Here is a 23,200-nt window from a genome sequence, read left to right on the forward strand (position 1 = left end):
TATGGGCCTGTTAGATCATTGCTCTTATGCTGGTAAGAGATCCGGGGATAGGTGCAGAGGCAGCTGAAAAAATTTTTTCTTTCACCTTATGTGATCCTAAAATAGCTTAAGGAAGTTGTAGCTTAGTGGACTCTTAAAACAGTCTTGCTCATTATTCTTTGGAAAACATTGGCATGTGTTTCCTCCTGTCAGCTAAGGAGTAGACTCCTGGCCACTTAAGATTGAGGTACAGATTGCTGCACTCCAGAGTCCCCTAACTCTGCTGTCTCAGGACCCGCCCATGCCCAGGCCAGCTGGGTGGGCCAGTTGGGCATTTGCCATGGCCTTATCAGATCTTGTGTCTGAGTTGATCATCTGGGGTTGTCCAGGTGGCCAGTTTACTGTGGTTACTGCCCATCCTGTCCTCTGAGCTGTCAGGAATCCCACTCCCCAGTTTTCTCTGGGCCTCAGTCTGAGTCACCACCTCTGTCCTGATTAGAGTTGCTCCTAGCAGGGGTCCAGTACTTCAATATTATAGAGCAGAGAGCATTTCAAAGAGAACACAGGGCTTTCGGGAAGAGCTCCATTCTTGGAATCAGAAAATTGGGCGCTCTATTTAGTGTTTATCTAATTGTGGGTTTATAACAAGAGAAGATTGCTTGATCTCAGAAATTCAGACTATTGGCGTATGAAGTATGTTGGAAAGCATAAATAACCTGATTAATGAATATAATAATACAAGAGAAGACAACTAGCTTTCAGTCCTAGCTCCTCTCTTTCCCCAGCTCTTGTCACCCTGGGCAAGGACCTTTTGGGTCCATGTATCTTTTCATTTCTTCTTTATGGAAAACTATGGTAACTTTCTGAGCCTGTGTGTCCTCACCTTTAAAATCAGGGATTTGGGCTAAGTGACCTTAGAGGAGGTCCCTTCTGACTCCGAGTATCCATTTTCATTATTCAGGTAGCTGGTTTTCACAATGGTTGCCCCAGGATGTCTTTGACGTCCACTTCACTGTCCTGTCTGCTTTCCACAGTCTCTTTCGCCTCTCCTTTAATACATCATCTTTTTGCCCAGAACTTTGCTTGATGCATTCTTTTTATTCCTGTTTTATCCTAGCCGTCCCTCTCTGTACCTGGACTGACCATCAACTGCTTTCAAAGATTCTGACTACCAGGCCAGTCTCATGACATCTTTATCAGCCGCATCTCCAAAATCTGTATATTCAGCCCTCACCTCCATCCTCAACTCCATATCCATATCCATACAATATTTCTACCAAAGTCACTTCCAAATTGAAATCCTAGACTTCTTTAAACCTTCCTGACATCCTCTTTCTTATGTCACTAGCCCCATCTTTCTGCCAGTTACCTGGACATGAGTGCCAGTTTTGAATCTCATTTCTTAAAAATCTGCCCCTCTTCCACACCCTCACATTTTAAAATGCCTTCAAATTCTTTCAGCGTTCCTTCGTGTTGTATATCCCATTTTCCCTTTCGTTTCCCACTGTCTCCACAAATTCAGTTATAGCAAATTACTGTTAATGACCTCGTACCTCACCTCCTATCCCCATTTTACTAATCTGTCTTTCATTGGAAAAGACCCTTTCATCATAATCCATCATTAGAGCCAGGCCGAATTTCTTCAGGACCTTGCGTTTCTCCTGATCCACTGTAGCCAACTTTGCATGTACATGGCTCTCAAAACCCACTTTTCCACCCTTCTGCTAGCCTTTGCATATGCTCCCCCTTTTAGAATGCTGCTCCTGTACCTCCCCCAAAACCCTAAGCCTTCTTATTTTGGGGGCTTAGCTTTAGACTTGCCCCCTCCATGAGGTCTGCCCTGACCCGTCACTCACAGTGGTTCTCCTTCTCATGGGATTTTTTTCCCCTTGTTGCCTCCCCTACTCACTGGGTACTTGGCATCTCTGCTCTTGTCACATGATCTCCCTGCCTGTGCCTGACAATGAGGACTGATTTCTGGGCTTGGGGCCCATTGACTGGACTTTGTGCAGTACGTGAAGAAAATGCTTCAATTACCTAGCACATTTTCCAGAATACTTAGCAAACAGAAGACACTTTATAAGTACTAATTAAATGAATGGGGAATGATTTTGCTCTTTATTCTTAGCACGTGGTATGACTGCCTTGATACCTTGCTGGTTAGTCATAGGGACTATTTTAGCCGAGAAACTTTTCGTTGGACTAAATCTTTCTCTACATGTCCACACTTGGCCTTTCAGTCTGTTTTGTTTGGAAAGCCCAGTGACACCAAAATGGCTGGAACATAGTAGGCACACGGTCAATTTTTATTGTGTGAACAAACATCCTGTTGCCCTTCTTACTCATTGGTGACTTAAATCACCAATTGGTAACTGCCTTTTCTTTCTCTTCTAATCTGTGTTAGCTTTTTGGTCCATTTATCTGTCCATTTCTTCTCTATGGAATGTATCCCAAATAAAAATGTTACGGGAGTTTAGTAATCCCTTTGAATTTAGAGCATAATAAATAGCGATTCATGGACACAACCCTTGTAAAACTGCTTTTCTACAAGGAAGTCTAGCTGGTTCTATCTGTTTCCTACTTTGTGGTTTGTAATATGAAAAAATATATAGGAGCTGTGATTTGAGATTCTGGCTCATCAGTAAGAACTCCAGGAGTGTCGCATTCTTCAGTTATGTATTTGTGTCTACCTCATGAGCTAAGGAAAGGCTGGGGTAAATACCTAGATGCTGTTCCTGTAATAGGAGGAGGCTGTCTTTTTCCTGTGGCAGGTCTTTAACATGGGCCTCTCTGTGCAGTATCTGTCCTAGGAAATGCCACTGTGTTGTTTAAAAGCTCACACAGAGTAGGTGCTTCTTAAAATACTTTTCTATAATTGGAATGTGAGACATTAACTTTTAGGCTTTCTGCTTTGTAGTGTGGTTTTTTTATACATGTGTATTATCACTATTGCTAGGGGTTTAGATTTTTTATAAATGTTCAGATGCAAAAGTTTTTCTTAATCTCAAATTCTCACTTTTCATCCAATTGCAATCAGATTAGGTTCTCTTGTCTTGAGATAACTTAGATTCATTTCACGATGCTTTTCAGGTACTAGTTTGTAAAATGTAGCATAGTCAGGCCAAACTAAGCTTTTAAAATCCTGATTCTGTAAGGAGAGCTATTTAAGAGGTCTTATCTGTCGGAGTTTTTACTGTTCCGCTTAGTCCAAGCTACTATACATACCAGTACATGTAGGATTCTTTAATTTTGGACTTTATTAAATTGACAAAAGTATTTGAGAATAAATGACTGCCTTAAAATGAGGATTAAAAGTTTGTTGTATATAGTTGCTTAAGCATAAAAATTAATATTAATAGCAATTAGTGGACTAGTGGATTAGTTACCATCTTGCTCTCCCATCTCACTAAAGAGTTGGTGACAACTCTTGTTTTAAATTTTTTTATTTTTAAATTTAAAAAATTTCTTCCATGAGGGAGTTCAACCGGCAACCTTGCTGTTAAGAGCACACGCTCTATTATCCACTGAGCCATCCGGGCGGCAGCTCAGCTCAAGGTGCTGAGTTCAGTCCCCCAGCCGTGGGCGGGTGTAGCCCACCATCAAACAGGCAACCTTGTTGTTAGGAGCATGTGCTCTCACCAGCTGAGCCATCCTGCCACCTGTTGGCAACGCAACTCGGGCACAGCTCTGGCAAAGGTCACTCTCCCATGTGGGAATCAAACCAGCGATCCTGTTGCTCAGAACTCGTGCTCTTAAGCAAACTCTTAACCAACTGAGCCACTGGGCCGGCCCTCTGGTGACAAGTCTTAATCAGTGTGGCGTAGGGAATAGTGCTTTCAGTCTAATCTGAGCGCTCTTCTTCCTCATTGAGGGCCTGCTTGGGGCATCTCACCTGCTCGTGCTCCAGGTTATTTGCATGGAGATGTACACATGTAGCTTCAGAGGCCTTTTCCTAGTCTGGGCATATATGCTTGCTCAAAATACAGCGAGTCTCAACTTTCATACATTCTGCTTGTAAACAGACTAACCCACACTTTTATATATTATACCCTGAACTCTTGTCGTAGACCCAAACAGGCTCTTTGTGAGTCAGTCAATAAACATTTCGAGTTACTTCACAGTTGTGCTCCCTCCCTGCCAGCCACTAGTTTGGGTTCAACAGTATTAATAGCACCATCTCTGTGTGCAAGCTTGTGTTTGTGCAGTTATTAGTGTTTTGTTATACTTTGATTCTTTGATAAAAATTAGTAAAACAAAAATGAAAGTGCTGGTTAAGAAGCATTGGTTTTTAAAAGTTAATACAATGGAGAACAAGATGGAGTGGAATGTTTTAGGCATTAAAGCAGCAAGTCTTCCACTCCATTTGGACAGTCAGTGGACCTAAGCCAATCTACTGTATTCAGTTATGGAAGAAATGAAAAGTAAGGAACAAGTATAAAATGTACCCAGATGGTCAAAGGCTGGGTTTAAAAGGGCAGATGTAATTAGAGGTTTTGTAATATAGTGTTCCGAGACGGAACTGCCCTAATCAGATGTTAGTCAGTTGTTTAGCTGTCGAAGTTTGACTTTCAAATGTGTTTTCAGGAAACGTTCAATATGAAAGTCTTTATGTAGCTGTCCGATCACTTGATTCCTATGGAAGGCCTTTCTCCTCCTGCTCGCGGAGCAGACAGGAATGGCTGTGGACCATGGGGCTGCCCACCTCCCTGGCTTGCCTGCACGCTAAGCCTGGCTTGATGAGTTTATTTACCATTATTAAACTTCTCTTAGTTAGTGATGTTATTGCATTTGCTTTTGACCTTTTTTTAAAAACGAAAACCAGATCATACCATTAAGTTGGCAGTGCGCCATTGACATCCGTCTGAGTCACATTATCGATATCTGAGTGATATCCATAAAGCTAAATGGTTTTAAAACAGTTGCCTGTTATAATGTGAATCTACCATAATTTGTTCAACCATTCCCTGCTCGATGACTCTCAGTTAGTTTCTGGCTATTTCACTCAAAGCTATGCCATAAGCATCTTTATTTGTATGTTATGATGCTTTTGATTTGACAAACAAGACTACCAGAGGTGGAAATAATGGGTCAAACAATATGTATGTTTTAAAACTTAATAGATAATTGCCATATTTCTTCCCCAAAAAGACAGAGACGTTTTTACCCCTTTCAGCTATGTAGGGAAGGGCTTTTTATTTCCCATTTAAAATTCTTGCCGGTTGAAGAGGCGAAAAAAGGTATTTCATACTTTTTGGATTACTTGTGACCTTGAGCAGCTTTCTGAAGGATTGTTTGCCATTTGCATTTCTTCTTCTGTAAATTGCCCTTTTTCTACTGGCTGCTTTTTTATTGATTTATAAGAGCTTTTTGTCTATTAAGTATATTTACTCTTTGGCATGTGTGTTGCAGATATTTTTTTCCCAGCCCTTTTGTCTTTTGACTTCGTGAATAGTATCTTTTGCCAAAAACTTTGAAAAACTTCTTTGTTATTTTTATCACTTTTCTCTATGCCATATACTTTTCTTCACCTACTATTTTTTTTTCTAAATTTATCCCTTCGTATTCTAGAATTTTTGTTGCCAATGTGAATAGGATTTTTATAGCCGACGTAGAGAAAAGCTACTGGTTTGTATATACTTATTTTATTTCCAAATAACTTACTAAATTCTTTCCAGATTTTAGTCTGTTGAGTTATCTAGGCATATAGTCATCTCCAAATAAAGATAATTCTATTCCATTTTTTTTCTTTTGTAGTACAGTTAGCTCGGACTTCTGTTCAAGTTATTAAACCTCTCTTACAAGTAAAAGTCACATCCTGCTTCGAGCCTGAGCTGTTGATGGATTCCCCCCCCCCCCCCCGCACCCTCACCCCTGTTGCTCTGTGGCATGACCCTCCTGTGTAACATCATCACATTTCCTCGTCACAGCCGAAGTTGTGGGTATCAAATGACTTCAAAGCCAGTATTGTGCAGGCTCCTTCCTTCCCCTCTAGATTCTGAGCTCTTTAAAGTTAGGGATCGTGTTTCTTGTTTATGCCCCTCACAGAACCAAGCAGGGAACTTGGCACATGAGAAATACTACATGTCCAACTGTCAGATGTGTTCAGTGTGCTCCTATTCTCGCCTTTAGTGCTCCTCGCTTCTTCTTTGAGGCCAGCTCTTACCTTATTGGACTCTAGATCAGATGACTAAAGTGCTCTTTGCACGGAAGGCCCTTCTCTCTTACCCATCCTGTAGAATTCAGATTTTTAAGCCTCTACACCAGAGAAGTTCCCCTTCTCAAACTTCATCAGCATCACCTGGAGAGCTTGTTAAAACACAGATTGCAGGGTCACCCCTAAAATTTCTGATTTAGTAGGTCTGGGCTGGGACCCAAGAACATGGCATTTCTGACAAGTTTGGATGCTGCTGGTTCGGACAATGCAATTGGAAGACAACTGCTCTAGACTCTAGTTGGTGACCTCATGGATGCGAGGCTACGAGTTCTTTGCGTGAAAAAGCCAGGTTCTTATGGAGGTCCACGTTCTGCTCTCATAGTCAGGTCCCCTTCACTTCATCTGCTCAGGGCTTGTCTTGTCTCTCTGCTGTAAGTCTGTGCACTGGAAGTCAGAGTATGTGTCAGGGGCACACAACATTCATCTTTCACAGCATAGGCGATTTTGAAATGAAAAGCATTTTTTAGGCATAATGAAAATTCACTTCCCTTTTTACTCTCTCAGCCTCTGCACTTAGATACCTTCATGAAAACAGAATCATCCATCGGGATCTAAAGCCAGAAAACATCGTCCTGCAGCAAGGAGAGCAAAGAGTGAGTGATCCCCCTGGGGACTTGGAAAGTCTTGGGGACCGCCTCAGGGAAGCTGCCCTGGCGGATAAGGAACAGTCTGCATGTTTGTTTATATTTGCATTTGCTTGCTTTTATATTTGCTTTGGTTCTCTGGGAATGCTTTTTGATTTGAAACAATCCAGCAGAAAGTCCTTGCTTACAGATTGAGGCAAGTTTGAATGAATCACATTGTTAATTGCCCAAGATGCAGGAATCTGATAAGGAAAATAATGTTTGTCTTCCCACCCCCACCCCCAATTTGTGGGACTAGCACTTCTTGGAAATAGACTTTTTGTTTTCCTTTTGTTTGAGAGCTTCCACTTTTGATGCTAACAGGGAAACCAGCTCTCAGTTGGTTCTAGATGTGACTGAGAAGAGGCGTTTGGTGCTGGCACCTGTGCGTGGAGCCTGGTCCAGCCTGCAGTTTCCCCAGAGCTCTTAGTGACCCTCTTCAGTGGCCCTCCTACGCAGGTGTGACGGTAACCTCCCCGTGGGGCTTGGTGCTGTGCTCTTTCATGGTCTTGTTTTTTCAGCTGGGAGGATAAGCAAGGGCTCAGCTGAGTGGAATGTATTGTAGTAACTCAACCCATGGGTCACTGAAATCTCTGGTACAGCCTCTGTCAGTGTCTCGGCTGACCCGTGACTATCACAGTACTCACCTTTGTTCCTGTTCACACTTATTCTCACCATTGGTTCTAAGAGTTAAGAACTAAAGGTATTTACTGACAAGGGACTGGCCAGGTCTCTCACATCATAAAGTCCAGGGTTAGTGATCTTGAGGGCTGGTGCATGTCTGTTAATACTGGCCTTCCTCTGGTGATTGGTTACAGAGCAAGGGAGAACATATGCATTTTTACAGTGTATGTTTCTTTTTGCCCTCAATCTACCACGTTTAAGGCATCCTCCTGTGTATTTGGTGGTTCTGAGGTACTTAGGATTTCAGAAGTATTCTCTGCTCTGTCGGCAATCAGAATTTTTATAGGAGGACAGTGTATTCTCATAACCCTCAGATTTTTCCTTTTTTTTTCAGTTAATACACAAAATTATTGACCTAGGATATGCCAAGGAACTGGATCAGGGCAGTCTCTGTACTTCCTTTGTGGGGACCCTGCAGTACCTGGTAAGAAACGGGATTTACATGTTTGCTGATGAGTCTCTCTCTGATGGCCACATTCGCAGACTCCTCTCTATCTTTATCTTCTCGCATCTAAGTCTTGCCAGCTCTTTGGATGCATAAGAATTATCGTATGAGATCAGAGCCATAATCATCAGTTCAAGTCAGCACTTTTTGCCAAGAGTCCCTGTGGAAGGATATGGCTGTCTTCTATGATGTCAAAAGAGCTCTGCTAGCGTGCTCTCACACAGATCCCAGAACCTCTGTGCTTCAGTGTTTTATCTGAAAATAGAGAGTTTAAACTAGACTCATACTGGTCTGTAGAGGCCACAGTTTCCATAAGGTGTCTCAGGGGCCATTGAGGATGAGCTGAGAGATCTGAGCTCCCACCTTTTCTTTATATTTTTTTGTCTGAATACTGGGGTTCTATTTGAGTCATTCATTTATTCAAGAAATATTGCTTGAGTGCAGTCTATGTGCCAGGCACTGTGCTGGGAGCTGGCAATGCAATGGGAAAGAAGACAAGCATTTCCCTGACCTTTAGGAGCTTCAAGTTTAGCAAGAAAGCAGGTATTACACTGGTACTTACACAAGTACCTAAAAATTATAGTTGTGATAAGTGCAGCAAAGGAAAAGTGCAGGGTGTTATAAGAATATATATTAGGAGGACCTAGCCTAGTCTGAGACCTAAGGATGAATAGGTGAAAAGGGGCTGGAAGTGGGGGGGGGGGGGAGAGGAAATTCCAGGCAAAGGGACAGTAAGTACATTAGGAGACCAGAAAGTGTGGCTGGAATCTAAAGAAGATGGAAGAAGAGTATGTTGAGTTGAAGCTGGAGAGACAGGTAGGGGAGAGAGAATTCAGGGCTTTGTTAGCTGGGTTAAAGATTTCAGACTATCCTAATACCTCTGGAGAGACATTGACGGGTTTTAATTTGGAGAGGGATCAGGTTTACCTTTTGAAAAGACCCCTTTTGAAACAGTAGGGAGAATGAATTTCACTGAACAAAAGTAAATCTGGACAAGTAGTAAGGAGGCTGTTGTGATAGGCAGTCCAGAGCTGGTGGCAGCGTGAGGATGTAGAAAATGATGCAAGAAATGCTTAGCAAGAGACTCAGCAAGACTTGGTAATAGGTTTCTTGTGGATAACAACCAGTAAAATGTTGATTGAAGAAAGGAGTCTGCAGTTTAAAAAACAAAAAGGGGGGCCAGCTGAGTGGCTCAGTTGGTTAAGAGCTCGCCCAAAGGTTTGAGCTCTGAGCAACAGCAGTTCAAGTCCGGCCCAAGCTGAGCAGCTGCTGAGCTGCCAACAGGTGGCAGGATGGCTCAGCTAAAAATAATAATAATAATAAAAAATAAAAAATAAAAACCAAAAATGGTTGAAAGCCACTAAGCTAGATGAGCTTAAATATCCTATCTAGTTCTTAAATAAAAAGGAAAGAAATTCTTTCAAGTCTGAGTGCATTTATACTTACTACTTATCCCACCAACTAAGGTCATGGGGCTGCACCAGTTTATCACCTACCCTGCAGATTAGAGGTTTCAGAGTCATGACTCATGGAAGGCTGTGATTCAGGCGCCTGTGTCTATGTAATGTGAGCACGTAGGTCCTGCTGAGTGTTTCCTGGAATCCTCATCCACTCAGCAGGAGCTAAATGGAAGAGACCCCAGGCTCTGACCGAGATGCTCAGTCAAATCGCTCACTTACAAAAGCTAAACCTTCTGTCCATAACCAGACTCAGAGTGACCTGAGCATCCCCAATTTTTCCTCTTAGTTTGGACTCCTTGGCCCTTCCACAGGTGTCACACTTCCAGCCAGTAAGTGCACAGTCCTGTCTCCGTGCCTTTGCTTGTGATCGTCCTTTCTGGAATGTCTCCTCTCAGACACTCATGTGAGGAACCTTCTTTGGAGCTTGGCTGTTGTCCCACCTGTGCTTCAAAGCTTTCCTTGGTCACCCCAGCTCTCTCTACTTGGTCAGCAGTCATGCATCTGGCTTTTTTCTTGTCTGATTGTATATATTCCATCCCATTGTACAACCATGTCATAAACCACATCTGTTTAGGAGACGTGGTCGGCATTTAATGTATGTATTATGCATTTGATGTACATAGCCCAGTGTCATTTTCCTTTGATGTGTGTAGCCTATCTTCCCATCTCTACACAGAGCCCAAGAGAAGGGTATGTGATATACTCTGGTCTACCTAAAAGTACCACTAGGGGCCCTGGTATCAGCATCAGGAGTGAATGAGGTACAGAAAAATCCTAGACACCACCACCTAAACGTGGTCACCCCCTTACCCTTGAGTGGACGTGCCAGTGCCCCCTGGATGGAGCCAGGAGAGTGTGGGGCATGATGAGAAGGGCCGCTTGCCCTTCCTCTGGTGGCTTCTCAGAAGAGGGAGAAGCTCAGGTGTGTCCCCACCATGTGTCATTTCAGGCTCCGGAACTGCTGGAGCAGCAGAAGTACACAGTGACTGTGGACTACTGGAGCTTCGGCACCTTGGCTTTCGAGTGCATCACGGGCTTCCGGCCTTTCCTCCCCAACTGGCAGCCTGTGCAGTGGTGAGTAAGAGACCAGGCCCTGGGGCAGGGCCGGGAGGGTCTCCTGAAGGAAGGAGTGTGTCCTATCTCTGTCATGGCACTTCACCTGTCGCCATCTCACCGAGCACTCCCAGGCCGGGCCTGACACATCTGGGATCTGTGTACCAGAGAGAAAGTCCTGTTGGGACCCTGCATGTGGGCAGTTCAGGCTCCAAAAACCTAGAAAAGTAGAGCAGTTGTCACACACTAACATCTTTGAATATAATACTATATAAATTGCATAAATAGCCCTAGGTTCAGTAGCAACAAGTCAGTACATTCACAGACTGTTGTGTAAGTTTGTGCACTTACACTGAAAACGCTTGTGTTTTAGTAAATCAATAAAAGATATGTATATATGACAAATGAGAAATATTTACATGAAAATTTGTTATTGACTGTATCTGAATATAAATTTTTGTTTTAAAAACGTAAGAAGTTGGCCTAAAATGTGAACCAAGTAAGTTACAAAAAAAAAAAGAGTTTCTAATAAAAAAACCAAAGGATACAATCAAGTTTTAAAAAATTACTCTATATTCTTTAACTTTTTTAATTATAAAAATAACGTCGTGTTCATTATATATATAAAAGTTAATCATTACTGAAATGTATAATTAAAAAATTAACATTCCCCTCAGTTAGTTAGGTTTCATTCAGAGTTGTTTCTTGAGAGACTAATTTAAAGGATGCTACTGTTCAAATTTTTTTTTCAGTTTTTATTTTTTTGGAGTAGTAATAAGTTCATATGGTTCAAACTTCAGGAAGTATAAAAGGGTATACAGAGTGACAAGCCACCTAGTTTCCTGTCCCACAGGCACCCGATTGCATTGGTGTTTGGTGTGATGTTTTGTACATACCCAAGCACACTGGCATGTATTGGTTTGTGTGTTCACATATGTGTCGTTCCCCTTTTTTACATCAATGGTAGCATGATATGAACTCTGTCCTGTATGTGCTCTTAAAGCATTTTTACACTGTGACTATTTCCTTCACGCACCCTGGAAGCAATCACTATGACCATTTTTGTGTATCTCCAGGCTCTTCAGTGTGTGTATTCTACTTAAAACACACACACACACACACACACACACACACACACACACACACACACAAATTACATACTCTCATGTAACCTGCTTTTTATACTTACTATTGAAAATGCTTTATTTTATACCATATTATTTGTTTGGTATTCCACTGACTGGCTGTACTATAGTTTATGTAACTTATCCCCCGTTGTTGGAAGCATGGATAGTTTATAATTTTTACTTCTTAAAATAACACCAAGAATAACATCCTGGTAGGAATCCTTGTATGTCCACAATTATTTTATCCTAGAATAAATTTCTAGAAATGGAATGACCAGATCAAAGATTATGCATATTTTAAAGGTTGTTGATATGTATTAACAAAATGCTCAACAGAAAGGTTGTATAAATGACATTTCCACCAGGAACATACAAAGCTATTCCTTTCATCACACCATTGCCAACACTGGCTGTTGTCATTTTTCTAAATACCTTTCTAGAAGTAGTGAAAACAATTAACTTTTTCAACAATGGGTATTTACATCATGAGAATATTTATTGATAAGAATAAGATGTAGCCTTTGAAATCTGTTCCAGAAGAGTAGTTTTATGTGATGGGTTCAGTTCAGTCAACATTTATATACGAGGTGTTGGAAAAGCAAAGGTAAAATGAGAAGTCCCTGCCGTTGAGGAGTCTAATGGAGTGGCAAAGGATGCCCTCCTGTGGTGACTGATTTTAAAACAAGCAATGCTTATTGACCTTCATAGGTTCTAAATTTGAGAGAATTTCACACATTAATTTATGGTCACACTTCATAATGTAACCATCATAAAAATGATTTTAAATATCTGTATAGCTATAGTGTTTTTAAGTAACCAAGGAATTAACTGCATTTTTTCAGTTCAGATGTTGAGATTTTCCATTATTTGTAAAAGATGAGTTAAAATCCATTAGAACGGGAAGAACAATCGCTATTTGAAAATACATTCCTAATGGTTTGGCATCTTCATGTAAGTCTGTTGTCTGCAGAATCAGCATCCTAGAACTCCCCTCATTTGTGCGGGAAGGCCAGGTGACCGCTCTCAGATGGACTTCTCTGATGCCCAGTAAGGAGCTTTTTAGTGGACTAATGTGTGAGAAGTGCTGATTTCATCTGCTTTGTAAGGCCCTAGTCAGCTTTTGAAATTTTCACTCTCTCATCTCAGATGGCAGGTTGGCAGTCATTTCAGGACAAATGCAATTTCAGCTTTAGAATTCTATTATAAAACTACTTTGAAATATAGGACATAAGCAATAAGCATTTTATTTACTGTGTCCTTTTATTTTTATAATTCCCATTGACAGGCTAAGTTTCCTATTAGAGGACCACCCCACTTGTATGTAAGGACAGAGTGTTGGTGCTGGTGACTTATAATCGTGATTTCAGCCAGAGCTGTAACCCACCAGCCTCTACCGTATACCAGCTCTTGTAGGTTTCCCATGTGCTCTCCTTACCAATGAGAATTGCACAGGTGAACACTTTTTATTTGAATTTCTTAGGTGTTTTTGCAAAGGAAGGATTTGGACATTCAGACAGAGTAGAGAGAACACCAGATTTTGGATTTGTGTCCCCAGTTCTGCCATTCTCTAGTTGTGTGACCTTGGGCAAGTCACCTGATCTTCATTTCCTTACCACTGAATGGAGGACTAAGAGCAGTGTCTGCCACGTATGGCGTGATCATGGCAAAGAAGTGCATGTTCAGTGTCAAAGCACTTGGTTATCTATAAAGCATTATTCAAACGATTACCCTTGTCTCCCTGAGAAGATTTGAAACCAGTCGGGTTTAAAAAACTTCTTTCCTTTAAATACTGCTTCAGATGCATCAAGAAGTTCTTTAAGTTGGGAAACATAAAAGTTGACTTCCCCTTAGAAATAATATTTAGCCACATACATTTAGAGGAAAGTGTGCGTGTGTGCGCGCGTGCACACATGTGCTGTGTACATTTCCTGTAAGTATGACATGTGTTCCATGATCATGGTTTGGAAGTCCTAATTTTATCCTCCATCAAAACGTGAGAGTTTTGTATTAGATAAAATGAAAAGAGGAGAAAATAATAAGGATAAGACAAAGATGAGAAAAGGTTTCAGCAAGCAGTTCTGTCTGCAGGGCTCTGGGCACAGAATGGTTAATGACTACTCCTTCAGGCAGGAACTGTCCTTTCCTAAACTCTTGAAGACACCATCTAGCAATGCACCGTTATCTCAAAAGATTAAATAGTGACCTGGGGGTATACTGTACAGCTGTGAAGTGATGTGTTGCAACTTGAAGGGCTGTAATTAACAAGAATACACGACTGCAGGCATTCCAAAGTCCGGCAGAAGAGTGAGATGGACATCGTTGTTTTTGAAGACTTGAATGGAGCAGTGAAGTTTTCGAGCTCTTTACCCTACCCCAATAATCTTAACAGGTAAGGCACAGTGGCATTACTCTTCCACATATTTTTCTTTTTTAGAAATAGACGTCTGAGAGGACATCTCTAGGCTCTTTTTTTAATCACAAATGTTTATTTTCTCATATTTCTGGAGATTAGAAGTCCAAGATCAAGGTATCTATCGACAGGTTTGGTTTCTCCTGAATCCTCTCGCCTTGGCTTGCAGATGGCCGCCTTCTGACTATGTCCCTCACATGGCCTTTCCTTTGTGTAATCCATAGGCTTTTAAATAGATTATCAGGTTATCTAAGAGCTTGATATAATCCACCTTGGTCTTAAACTTGGAATGGATTCCCACCACTCACCCCCATCTGGAAATCATTTCTTTTCTAAATTCAAATAACAATTTATCTCTACCTCTTATTACCCTTGGTAGCTTCTACCTTGTATTACATCTGGCTTGACATAGAGATTATCTGCTACTCAACTGTAAGCCTTTTGAGGGTAGGGAATTATACTTTATTTCTCTTTGCACTCCTCATGTAGCCTAGTACTGTGTCACAGCCAATAAATAAACCTTTGTAGTTTGAACGGCATTGCAGTCTACTCTTAGAGCCAGAGTGTGAACAGTTAAATAATAACAGAATAGGGTAAGAGTACAAAAGAAAGCTACAAGGCAGCTTTTGTGTGTGCTGCAAAGCTCACACAATTGAGTAGCATGGATAATAATTAGCATGAGTATTTAGAGGATGGGTAGAAGTATTGTGTGGACTAGAGCTATGTGGAATGACTTTGGATGAGCTAGAACTTTGTGGAAAGATCTGGAAAGATGTGGAGGAAATGGATAGATGAAGAGGAAAGAAGTTAAAAGAGCAAAGGCTGCGGGGAGCAAAGGCACATTTTGGGAAGCAGTGAGTAGCCATGTTGGCCTCAGTGAAGGGCTATAGTGGAGGGATGCTAAGAGGTCAGCTGAGAGTGCCTACAAGAGGCTGGCCATGGAGCAGCTGCAGTGCCAGGGGAAGGAGTATGACTTTTGTCATATGGGCCCACCCACTGCCTTTGAGGGGGGTGATTAACAAAAGAAATTTAGCAGCATGGGATCTGGATTGTGTGTGGGGATCACCTGGAGGTTGGCATGCCTATAAAGTGCGTTTAAAAAGCTTCACAAATCGTCCTCCACCAGCCAGTTGGAGATGAGTCTACTGACCCATCTGTTGAAAAATCCCTGATTTATGGGGGTGTTTTAGCAGATCAGGAGAGGTGATGAGCATCTGAGTAATTAATTTGGTAGGAAGTGTTACTTTTTCTCTCAGATTAATTCATTTTCTGTAATCATTTATTGGCTGCCACCAATTGACTGTGTATATAATGGTGCAATGCATGTGAGGTGTGCGCTTCTCAGTTTGCACGGTGAGGCGGCCTGAGGTTGGCATTGGAGGAGTCTCCTGCACTGTGCTCCTCTTCTTTGTAGCGTCCTGGCACAGCGGCTGGAGAAGTGGCTGCAGCTGATGCTAATGTGGCACCCCCGACAAAGGGGCACTGATCCTGCGTACGGGCCCAACGGCTGCTTCAAGGCCCTGGATGACATCTTAAACTTAAAGGTGAGCGTGGAGCCTTGAGGCAACAGGTCAGGTCCCTATGGGACTCGGCAGTTCTTAGGAGAAAGAAATGCTCATTACAAAGCAGGTCATGGACTGCCTGACCGGTGGGGAAATTGAGGTCGTTGTTAAGAGTTGTAAGTAAGAGGATAGGACCCCTGTGCTGACAAACATTGCTTGTAAGGTTGTAGCTATGGACAAACAGGACTAGAAAAGACCGAAATGTATAAACCATGGCATTTGGACCCCCTTACTCAAGCTAGGCCCTTGCTTTGTGTGGCTGGGAAATGTTGGGGTTAACAGAGGACCCAGGCAAAGAGATGGTCATCTCTTTAAAGATGGTTTTTTTTTCCAATAACTTCTGGGTTGTGTTGCAGCTGGTTCATATCTTGAACATGGTCACAGGCACCATTCACAACTACCCGGTGACAGAGGACGAGAGTCTGCAGAGCTTAAAGGCCAGAATCCGGCAAGACACAGGAATCCCCGAGGAGGATCAGGAGCTGCTGCAAGAAGCGGGGCTGGCCTTGATCCCCGACAAGCCTGCCACTCAGTGTATTTCCGACAGCAAGGTTGGCCCCTGGCTGCTTAGCTCTCCTTTAGCAATCCTGTCAGGCACACAGTGCAGACACTTGTCTGTTGTTGTTGTTTTTCTTAAGTTGGACTATAAGATCCCTGTGTGGCCTAGTGTGACACATGAATCACTCCACACTTGACTTGTTACTTCCAGACCACTTAGAGTCTTTGTTTGTGCCTTTGTTGCCAAAGCAGTGCTTCATTCTTCTGAGTCAGCCAAAACTATTTATGATGGACCTCTTGTGTACAGAAGTGTGCTGACAGCCAGAGCGATGCTGAGCATGGTTCCTGCCCCCAAAAAGCTGATAAAGTTAACATCTGAGAAACAGTCATTGGAGAGGAAAGGATACAGCAAATGTCTAAATTGTACAGTAAAGACAATCAGAGAATAAAATAGAATGCGATAAGTTATAAGTAAGGTATCCATTCAGACAATAAGTGTAAAAGGAACAGAAAAAGGAAGTAGAGGCCAGAGTCATTAAGAAAGACTCAGGGGTGCTCAGGACTCACTGGGTGAAGATGATGCTGTTTGTCAACAGTGGGAAACGTTCTGAAATCTCTTCGTTATTAATTGGAAAGAGGAGGGGTTGGACCCACGAGACCTCATTCTGTTCTTGTCCCTTTGCAGCTAAATGAGGGCCGCACACTGGACATGGATCTCGTTTTTCTCTTTGACAACAGCAAAATTGCCTATGAGACTCAGATCTCCCCACGGCCCCAACCTGAAAGTGTCAGCTGTATCCGTAAGAACATCATTGCTTTTTTTTTTTTTTTTAAAGATTTTTTTGGGGAATTGGGGAAGGGGAACAGACAAGTTGCTGTCCTTTTGTTCTTCAGTCTAGTTGTGGAGGACATTGCTTCACTGGCCCATGTTGGTATTATCATTGTGCTCTTACCAGATTGGTCGCTGGCCACTGGATGGCCGCTTATGGCGGCTCTTGGCAGCTCACGCTGGCTGCCAGCCGCTCATGGTAGCTTACGGCAGCCCACTGCAGCTCCACTACAGCCCCACTACAGCCTATGCCATCTCGGGCGACTCACAGCAGCCCAGCTCCGGTTCAAGCTGTTGTTCACCGTCTTAGCTATAGAGGGTGCAGTGTCATTGGCTCTCATGTGGGATCCAAACCAGGGCCCTGCTGCTCAGAGCTGGCATCCCAAGCCAGCTCTTAACCAAGGTGCCACTTGGCCGGCCCTTTGTTTTTTTTCTTTTTTTGAAATCACTTACAAAGCGTGGAACAGGGCAGGAAAGAGAGACGTGGTCCAGGGGGGTGGTCCACACCAAGGAGATCAGCTTAGCCAGTGCTTAGGGCAGCCTTCTTTACTAGGGACCTGTGAGGAGGAGCCCAGCTGAAAAAGAGTAAAGGAAGTTTTCAGTGAACTTCAACCTCATAGGTAGAACTTTTTTTTTTTTTTTAAGATTTTATTGGGGAATTGGTGGAGGGGAACAGTGTTGGGGAATTGGGGAAGGGGAACAGCCAAGTTGTTGTCCTTTAGTCTTAGTTGTAGAGGGCGCAGCTAGCTCAGCTCCAAGTCCAGTTGCCATCCGGCTGCCTGTCAGCAGCTCGTGGCCACTCAGCTCAAGGTGCCATGTTCAATCTTAGTTGCGGGTGGGCGTAGCCCTCCATTCCATGCGGAAGTCAAGCCGGCAATCTTGTGCTTAGGAGCATGTGGTCTCACCAGCTGAGCCATCCTGCCACCTGTTGGCAGCTCAGCGGCAGCTCAGCTCGGGTGCAGCTCACTGGCCCATGTGAGAATCGAACTGGTGACCCTGTTGCTCAGAGCTCGCACTCTTAACCAACTGAGCCACTTAGCCAGCCTGTAGGTAGAACTTTAAACAGAAGGCAGAGAAGACTGCCTGTGAGCTACTGAATTTGAATCAGATGACTATTTTATTTTTGAAATTTTATTTATATTTTAATAATTAATACATGCGCATGATATTAAAAAATCAAAAGGTTATACAGCATCTTCCAGAGAAACTGCTGCTGTCAAATTCCAGGGGTATTCTATGCATTTATGAATTATATGTATATAAAATTTTTTTTTTCCCCCAAACAAATGGTAGCCTACAATACATACTGTTCTCTACCTGCCTTTTTCATTTAACAATATATTTTGGAGATTTTTCCCGTTGGTGCATATAGAGCTGCCTATTTTTTAAATGCCCGTGTAGTATTCCATTGTGTGAACGTTAGATGGACATGTTAATGCATCTCCCACTCCTGTTCCCACACACTCACACAGAATAAACTCACACAGTCAAGGGTCCAAAGGCTTAGAGATCGCCAGGCTTATTGCTTAATCATCTCCCAGTGTTGCTGGTTGAAGCTTCATTTTTAGAAAACTTCCTATTACCTTAAATGTTGTGAAATATAGAGTTTCTATTGAAAATGTGTGAGCCTGTGTGTATGTGACTGTCTCCACTTGGTTCACAAAGTGTTTCTTCAAATTAACAGCTATTTATTGACAGGTACATGGCTTGTGCTGTAATGGGATACAGAAAACTGTAGGAGACAGTAAGCAGGCATAGCACCCAAAAGCGTTATGTAATAGCATAGCAGTTATATAACTGTGAAGAAGGTTAAGTCCCAGCCATGCTGCAAGGCAGGATGCGGTTAATTGTAGGGGAGTTATTCTCTGACAATTGTGTATGTCTCTGTTCCAGTCCAAGAGCCCAAGAGGAACCTGTCTTTCTTCCAGCTGAGGAAAGTGTGGGGCCAAGCCTGGCACAGCATCCAAACCCTGAAGGAGGACTGTAACCGGCTGCAGCAGGGACAGCGAGCTGCCATGTATTGTGCCAGGCGGTTTGGGGCTTATTTAAAATTGCTTGGTGGCTTTTGCCACAGAGAGGTGGCAGAGGAAGGGGCCCACAAGCAACTATTAGGAGAGACAAGAGGGAGACACTGGTTTGGATGGGCAGGAAGTGGTCAGCTGAGCTGGATGGAGGGAGGCCCTTTTAGACCTGACAGGGTGAGTGAGGTCAGCCCATGGAGCAGGAGTGTAAATGGAGGGTTGGGCTGGCTGACCCAGGGGCAGAATTTGGAACGTGGAGGAGCTCATTGCAATTTGGGTCAGCAGCACTCCCCTGATTGTCATGCCAGGGACTGACTGACTCTTTCCTCAGGTTATGACTAGTTTGGGTTACTGGCCCTTTGTGTAATACTCTGCCTAGTTCCAATTTTGGTATAGAACCACATGCATTGCTAAGGGCCAGAAAATTGTCTATGGTTATAAGTGGCTGCTTTTATAATAATAATTATAGCAGGGACCTGCCTTAGCATTTGAGGCGGTTTTGTTATTATACAGGAAATGGTATTTGGATCCCAGAGATGCCCCAAGGCTGTTTCTTGTGGTCCCTGCAGGATGAATCTCCTCCGGAATAACAGCTGCCTCTCCAAGATGAAGAATTCCATGGCTTCCATGTCACAGCAGCTCAAGGCCAAGTTGGATTTCTTTAAGACCAGCATCCAGATTGACCTGGAGAAGTATAGTGAACAAACCGAGTTTGGGATCAGTGAGTGTACTCTTTGCAATGAGTTTTGAGTGACCATTCCATTCTTGTTTTCTTTCCCTGAGGTTTCTTTTGTTTTTTTATAATTGAGTTGCTTGTTTCTGTTTTGGTTTTGTGGTGTTTTTCATTTTTTTTCCTACATTTTTTTTTCCAGCATCAGATAAACTGCTGCTGGCCTGGAGGGAAATGGAACAGGCTGTGGAGCTCTGTGGGCGGGTAGGAGACTCATTTTAGGGTTATATCCTTACCAAGGGGGATGAGGCTTTTTTCTTCCATTTTCCACTTTCTCTTCAAATATTAGGTCAGTCTTACATGTCAGAATTCAAGTTTTTCTCGCCATGCTTTTTGACTTGAGGACTTTCTGGAAAGAGTCTGGGAAAATAGCCAGTAAAGGGGGCCCCACTGTGGCAGAGCCAAGAGCCACACAGGTGGCCAGGGCAGGTCCAGATTTGAATAAGGAACACAATGTGAAGTGTCCTAGGGAGGAGCCTAGACCTCTTCCTATTAGAAAGGGCCTTGGAAGAATGATCAACACTTCATCTAGTAAAAGGTTTTGGCCTAATTTTACTGAGACATTAAATCCATAGGGAAGGAAAGGTCTAGGCAGAGATTCTTAGGACAGTGTGTATCAAATGCCACTGAAAAATGTTAATTATGAAGGCAAGGGAAGTGTGACTTAGTGAACCTCACACAGATTGAACCTTGGGCTCCGAGGCTTTTCCTGGACTTCTTCAACATTTTCCCCTGTGAACTTGGGCAAGGACCTTCACCTCTGTGTTTTAATGTCTGTTTCTATAAATCGGTACTGAATGGATGCTTAAAAGCGGCTATTATATAGACATACCTTATTTAACCTAGAGATGGTGAGGGCTCCACCCATCTTGGCGCTCATGTATATAATCTATGAAATAAAGGAGTCCAGGCCTTCCCACATGGGTGGCAGTGGGTGGGCAAAGTAAAACAAGAGAAGGAATATGCAGAGGGCATCTTCTGGATGCCTGGCACCATGCCAGTTACTTACATAGCTTATCTTATGTAAACCCTAAAGTGGTGCTATTGGAAGCCGATTTTGTGGTGGAGGAAACTGCAGATCCAGGGTTAAGTAACTTGCCCAAGGGTCACACATCTAGAAAGTGGTAGCCCCGAGACCCAAAGCCAGGTCATTCTGACTCCACAAAGTCCATATTCCTTCTAGCCAGTCAATCAAGAGTCTTTAGTGAGTTTGGAGGATTTCCCCGAAAACCTTGCCTCTCAGAGTGCTCGTATTATGTCAGTGGACATCAGCGCAGCTTTTTCATCAGGAGGATGAAGTGAAGCATCTAGTGGAACGGATGATGGCGCTGCAGACGGACATCGTGGACTTGCAGAGGAGCCCGATGGGCCGGAAGCAGGGGGGGACTCTGGATGACCTGTGAGTACCAACCGGGCAGGGGGCCACATGCTGTCCCCAACACACACGCAGCCCCAACCGGAGTTCCCATGTGTGTGTTGGGGTCCCATGTGGTTATTATGGAAGCCCTGTGAAACCATCTTCCTCTAGAGCACACCCTCCAGTCAGTCATCAGCGTGGTCCAGAGATGATGAGCAAGGCAAATCACCATCACTCTGAGCCTGAGTTTCCATATCTATTGAGTGGCCAGAAGGACTGTCTGACCTCCCAGACTTGGGAGGATTAGTTTATATTGGGTTGTCAGAAAAGTCGTGACATATTTTTTCTGTTTTTTGTTGCAAAAATGCGTCATGACTTTTCCGACAATCCAATAGAAAGCACAGAGCAGTAGTTTATAAACTATAAAGGCTGTAATGCAAGGAGCTTTTACCAGGGTATCAAATGTCGCTGTTTGTCCAGCCCACCCTGACCCAGGTGTGGCTCGAAGAGTAGAAAATAGAGCACAGAAGAAGCCTGGCAACACTTAGAAGTTTGGACCTGGAAACTGTTCATTTGAGTCTTTATCAGGACTTTGGCCTTGGCTCCGGGAAGGGACGAGGACCCAGGCCAGAGCAGCTCTACCTCAAGGAAATTACACAATCGCATGCAGCCCCCATAGTGCAGACGGGAGGGAGGCAGGCAAGAAGCACATCAGCCTCTCAGGAATTGCCTCATTTGGGCTTGCAGTGTCTTCTGATGCTTTTACTAGGATTCTCAGGATCAGGAGCCCAAATATCAGCAACCTGATTATTTATACATTTTCTCGAATCATTTAATCCTTTATTCTCCTCTAGTTTTCAAATGAAAGTCACCTCTGAAAATGTTAGCCAGTCTCACTGTGTTAAGGGGGAAAAAGGGATAGCAGTTTGTGTCTACCTTAGGCTTGAGTTTTCAAGGGAGAGCCATGTTCTTCAGGCTTGGGTCCAGTGATGGTACCTGGAATCACTGTTGCGGAAGCCAAGTGGACAGGAATTCCAGGGGGCAGAGTGGAGACTCCTTTCCTTAAGATTCTCTCTCATTACACCTGGGAGATGTTTGATTTTTTGATAATGAGGGCAATCATTCCCTTACTATAGATACCACCTATCATCATTTTCTCCAGTCAAGACCTATTGTAGTCATACTTCTAGAAATCAGTAATTCCACTGGCAGGAAGTAGCTTATCAATGCTTCAAATGTGCTTATTTGGCATCAAATCTAGACATAGCTTCTTCTTTGTGTGTTTCAGAGAAGAGCAAGCAAGGGAGCTTTACAGGAGACTAAGGGAAAAACCAAGAGGTAAGTGGGATTTTATGCCTGCCTTGGATTCCTTGTAATCTCAGGTATGAGGCATTGCTACTCTCTGCCATTCACCTGGAGGAACTGTGCAACTCCTCCCCTCTTTCCAGACCAACGAACTGAGGGTGACAGTCAGGAAATGGTGCGGCTGCTACTTCAGGCAATCCAAGCCTTTGAGAAGAAAGTGCGAGTGATCTACACGCAGCTCAGGTATAAGCCCCAACTTTCCTACCCGAGATGCAATGTGGAGAAGCCGCTAGGCTGAGTGAGGCCATTTCCTCTCTCCGCTCTGACGTGCTTAAACCACCTGAAGAAAATACACCTGCAGCTGCTGAGTGGATTCATAATTGCCAGGGATTATGTTCTCCCACTTTCTCCAACCCAAAAGCCATTGGAGTTTGTCTTGTTTATTTTTTACAGTAAAACTGTGGTTTGCAAGCAGAAGGCTCTGGAATTGTTGCCCAAGGTGGAAGAGGTAGTGAGTTTAATGAATGAGGATGAGAAGACAGTTGTTCGTCTTCAGGAGAAGCGACAAAAGGAACTGTGGAATCTCCTGAAGATCGCTTGTGTGAGTGAGCCCCCGTAGCCAGGCCCGCAGCCCTCAGTCGGCCAGCCTCCCTGGGCCTTTCCACCTCTGTGCAGCTGTCACCACCCTACAAGGGAGCCCACAGAGCCACTGACAGACCACTCAGCTGCTGCTGCTCAGTCTCCACTTCTCTTCTCCATGGCTTAGAGTGAACAGGGAGGGGCAGAGTTAGGGCCTAGGCCCATTGTTTTTGTTTATGTATGTATTCATTTCCTATGGCTACTGTTATAAATTACCACAAAGTATTCTCTCTCAGTTCTGGAGGCTAGAAGTCTGAGATCAAG

General features: G+C 43.4%; 1 protein-coding gene across 3 annotated transcripts in view; it reads left to right on the forward strand.

Moving 5' to 3' along the window:
- IKBKB (inhibitor of nuclear factor kappa B kinase subunit beta) overlaps nucleotides 1-23,200 on the forward strand; it is a 50,093-nt gene that overhangs the window by 19,374 nt on the left and 7,519 nt on the right. For 2 of the 3 annotated variants that reach the window (XM_019649278.1, XM_019649277.1), the window contains exons 6-19: nucleotides 6,698-6,786; nucleotides 7,835-7,924; nucleotides 10,355-10,479; nucleotides 13,867-13,974; nucleotides 15,410-15,539; nucleotides 15,914-16,108; nucleotides 16,741-16,855; nucleotides 18,778-18,901; nucleotides 19,475-19,626; nucleotides 19,778-19,839; nucleotides 20,925-21,034; nucleotides 22,281-22,330; nucleotides 22,441-22,540; nucleotides 22,751-22,898. In XM_019649278.1, coding sequence (XP_019504823.1) covers nucleotides 6,698-6,786; nucleotides 7,835-7,924; nucleotides 10,355-10,479; nucleotides 13,867-13,974; nucleotides 15,410-15,539; nucleotides 15,914-16,108; nucleotides 16,741-16,855; nucleotides 18,778-18,901; nucleotides 19,475-19,626; nucleotides 19,778-19,839; nucleotides 20,925-21,034; nucleotides 22,281-22,330; nucleotides 22,441-22,540; nucleotides 22,751-22,898 — 1,598 coding nt within the window. The remainder of the gene's footprint in view (nucleotides 1-6,697; nucleotides 6,787-7,834; nucleotides 7,925-10,354; nucleotides 10,480-13,866; nucleotides 13,975-15,409; nucleotides 15,540-15,913; nucleotides 16,109-16,740; nucleotides 16,856-18,777; nucleotides 18,902-19,474; nucleotides 19,627-19,777; nucleotides 19,840-20,924; nucleotides 21,035-22,280; nucleotides 22,331-22,440; nucleotides 22,541-22,750; nucleotides 22,899-23,200) is intronic. The other variant, XM_019649279.1, reaches the window with a different exon arrangement.

The sequence above is a fragment of the Hipposideros armiger genome, unplaced genomic scaffold, assembly GCF_001890085.2.
Source record: "Hipposideros armiger isolate ML-2016 unplaced genomic scaffold, ASM189008v1 scaffold_131, whole genome shotgun sequence".
NCBI classification, from domain to species: Eukaryota; Metazoa; Chordata; class Mammalia; order Chiroptera; family Hipposideridae; genus Hipposideros; species Hipposideros armiger.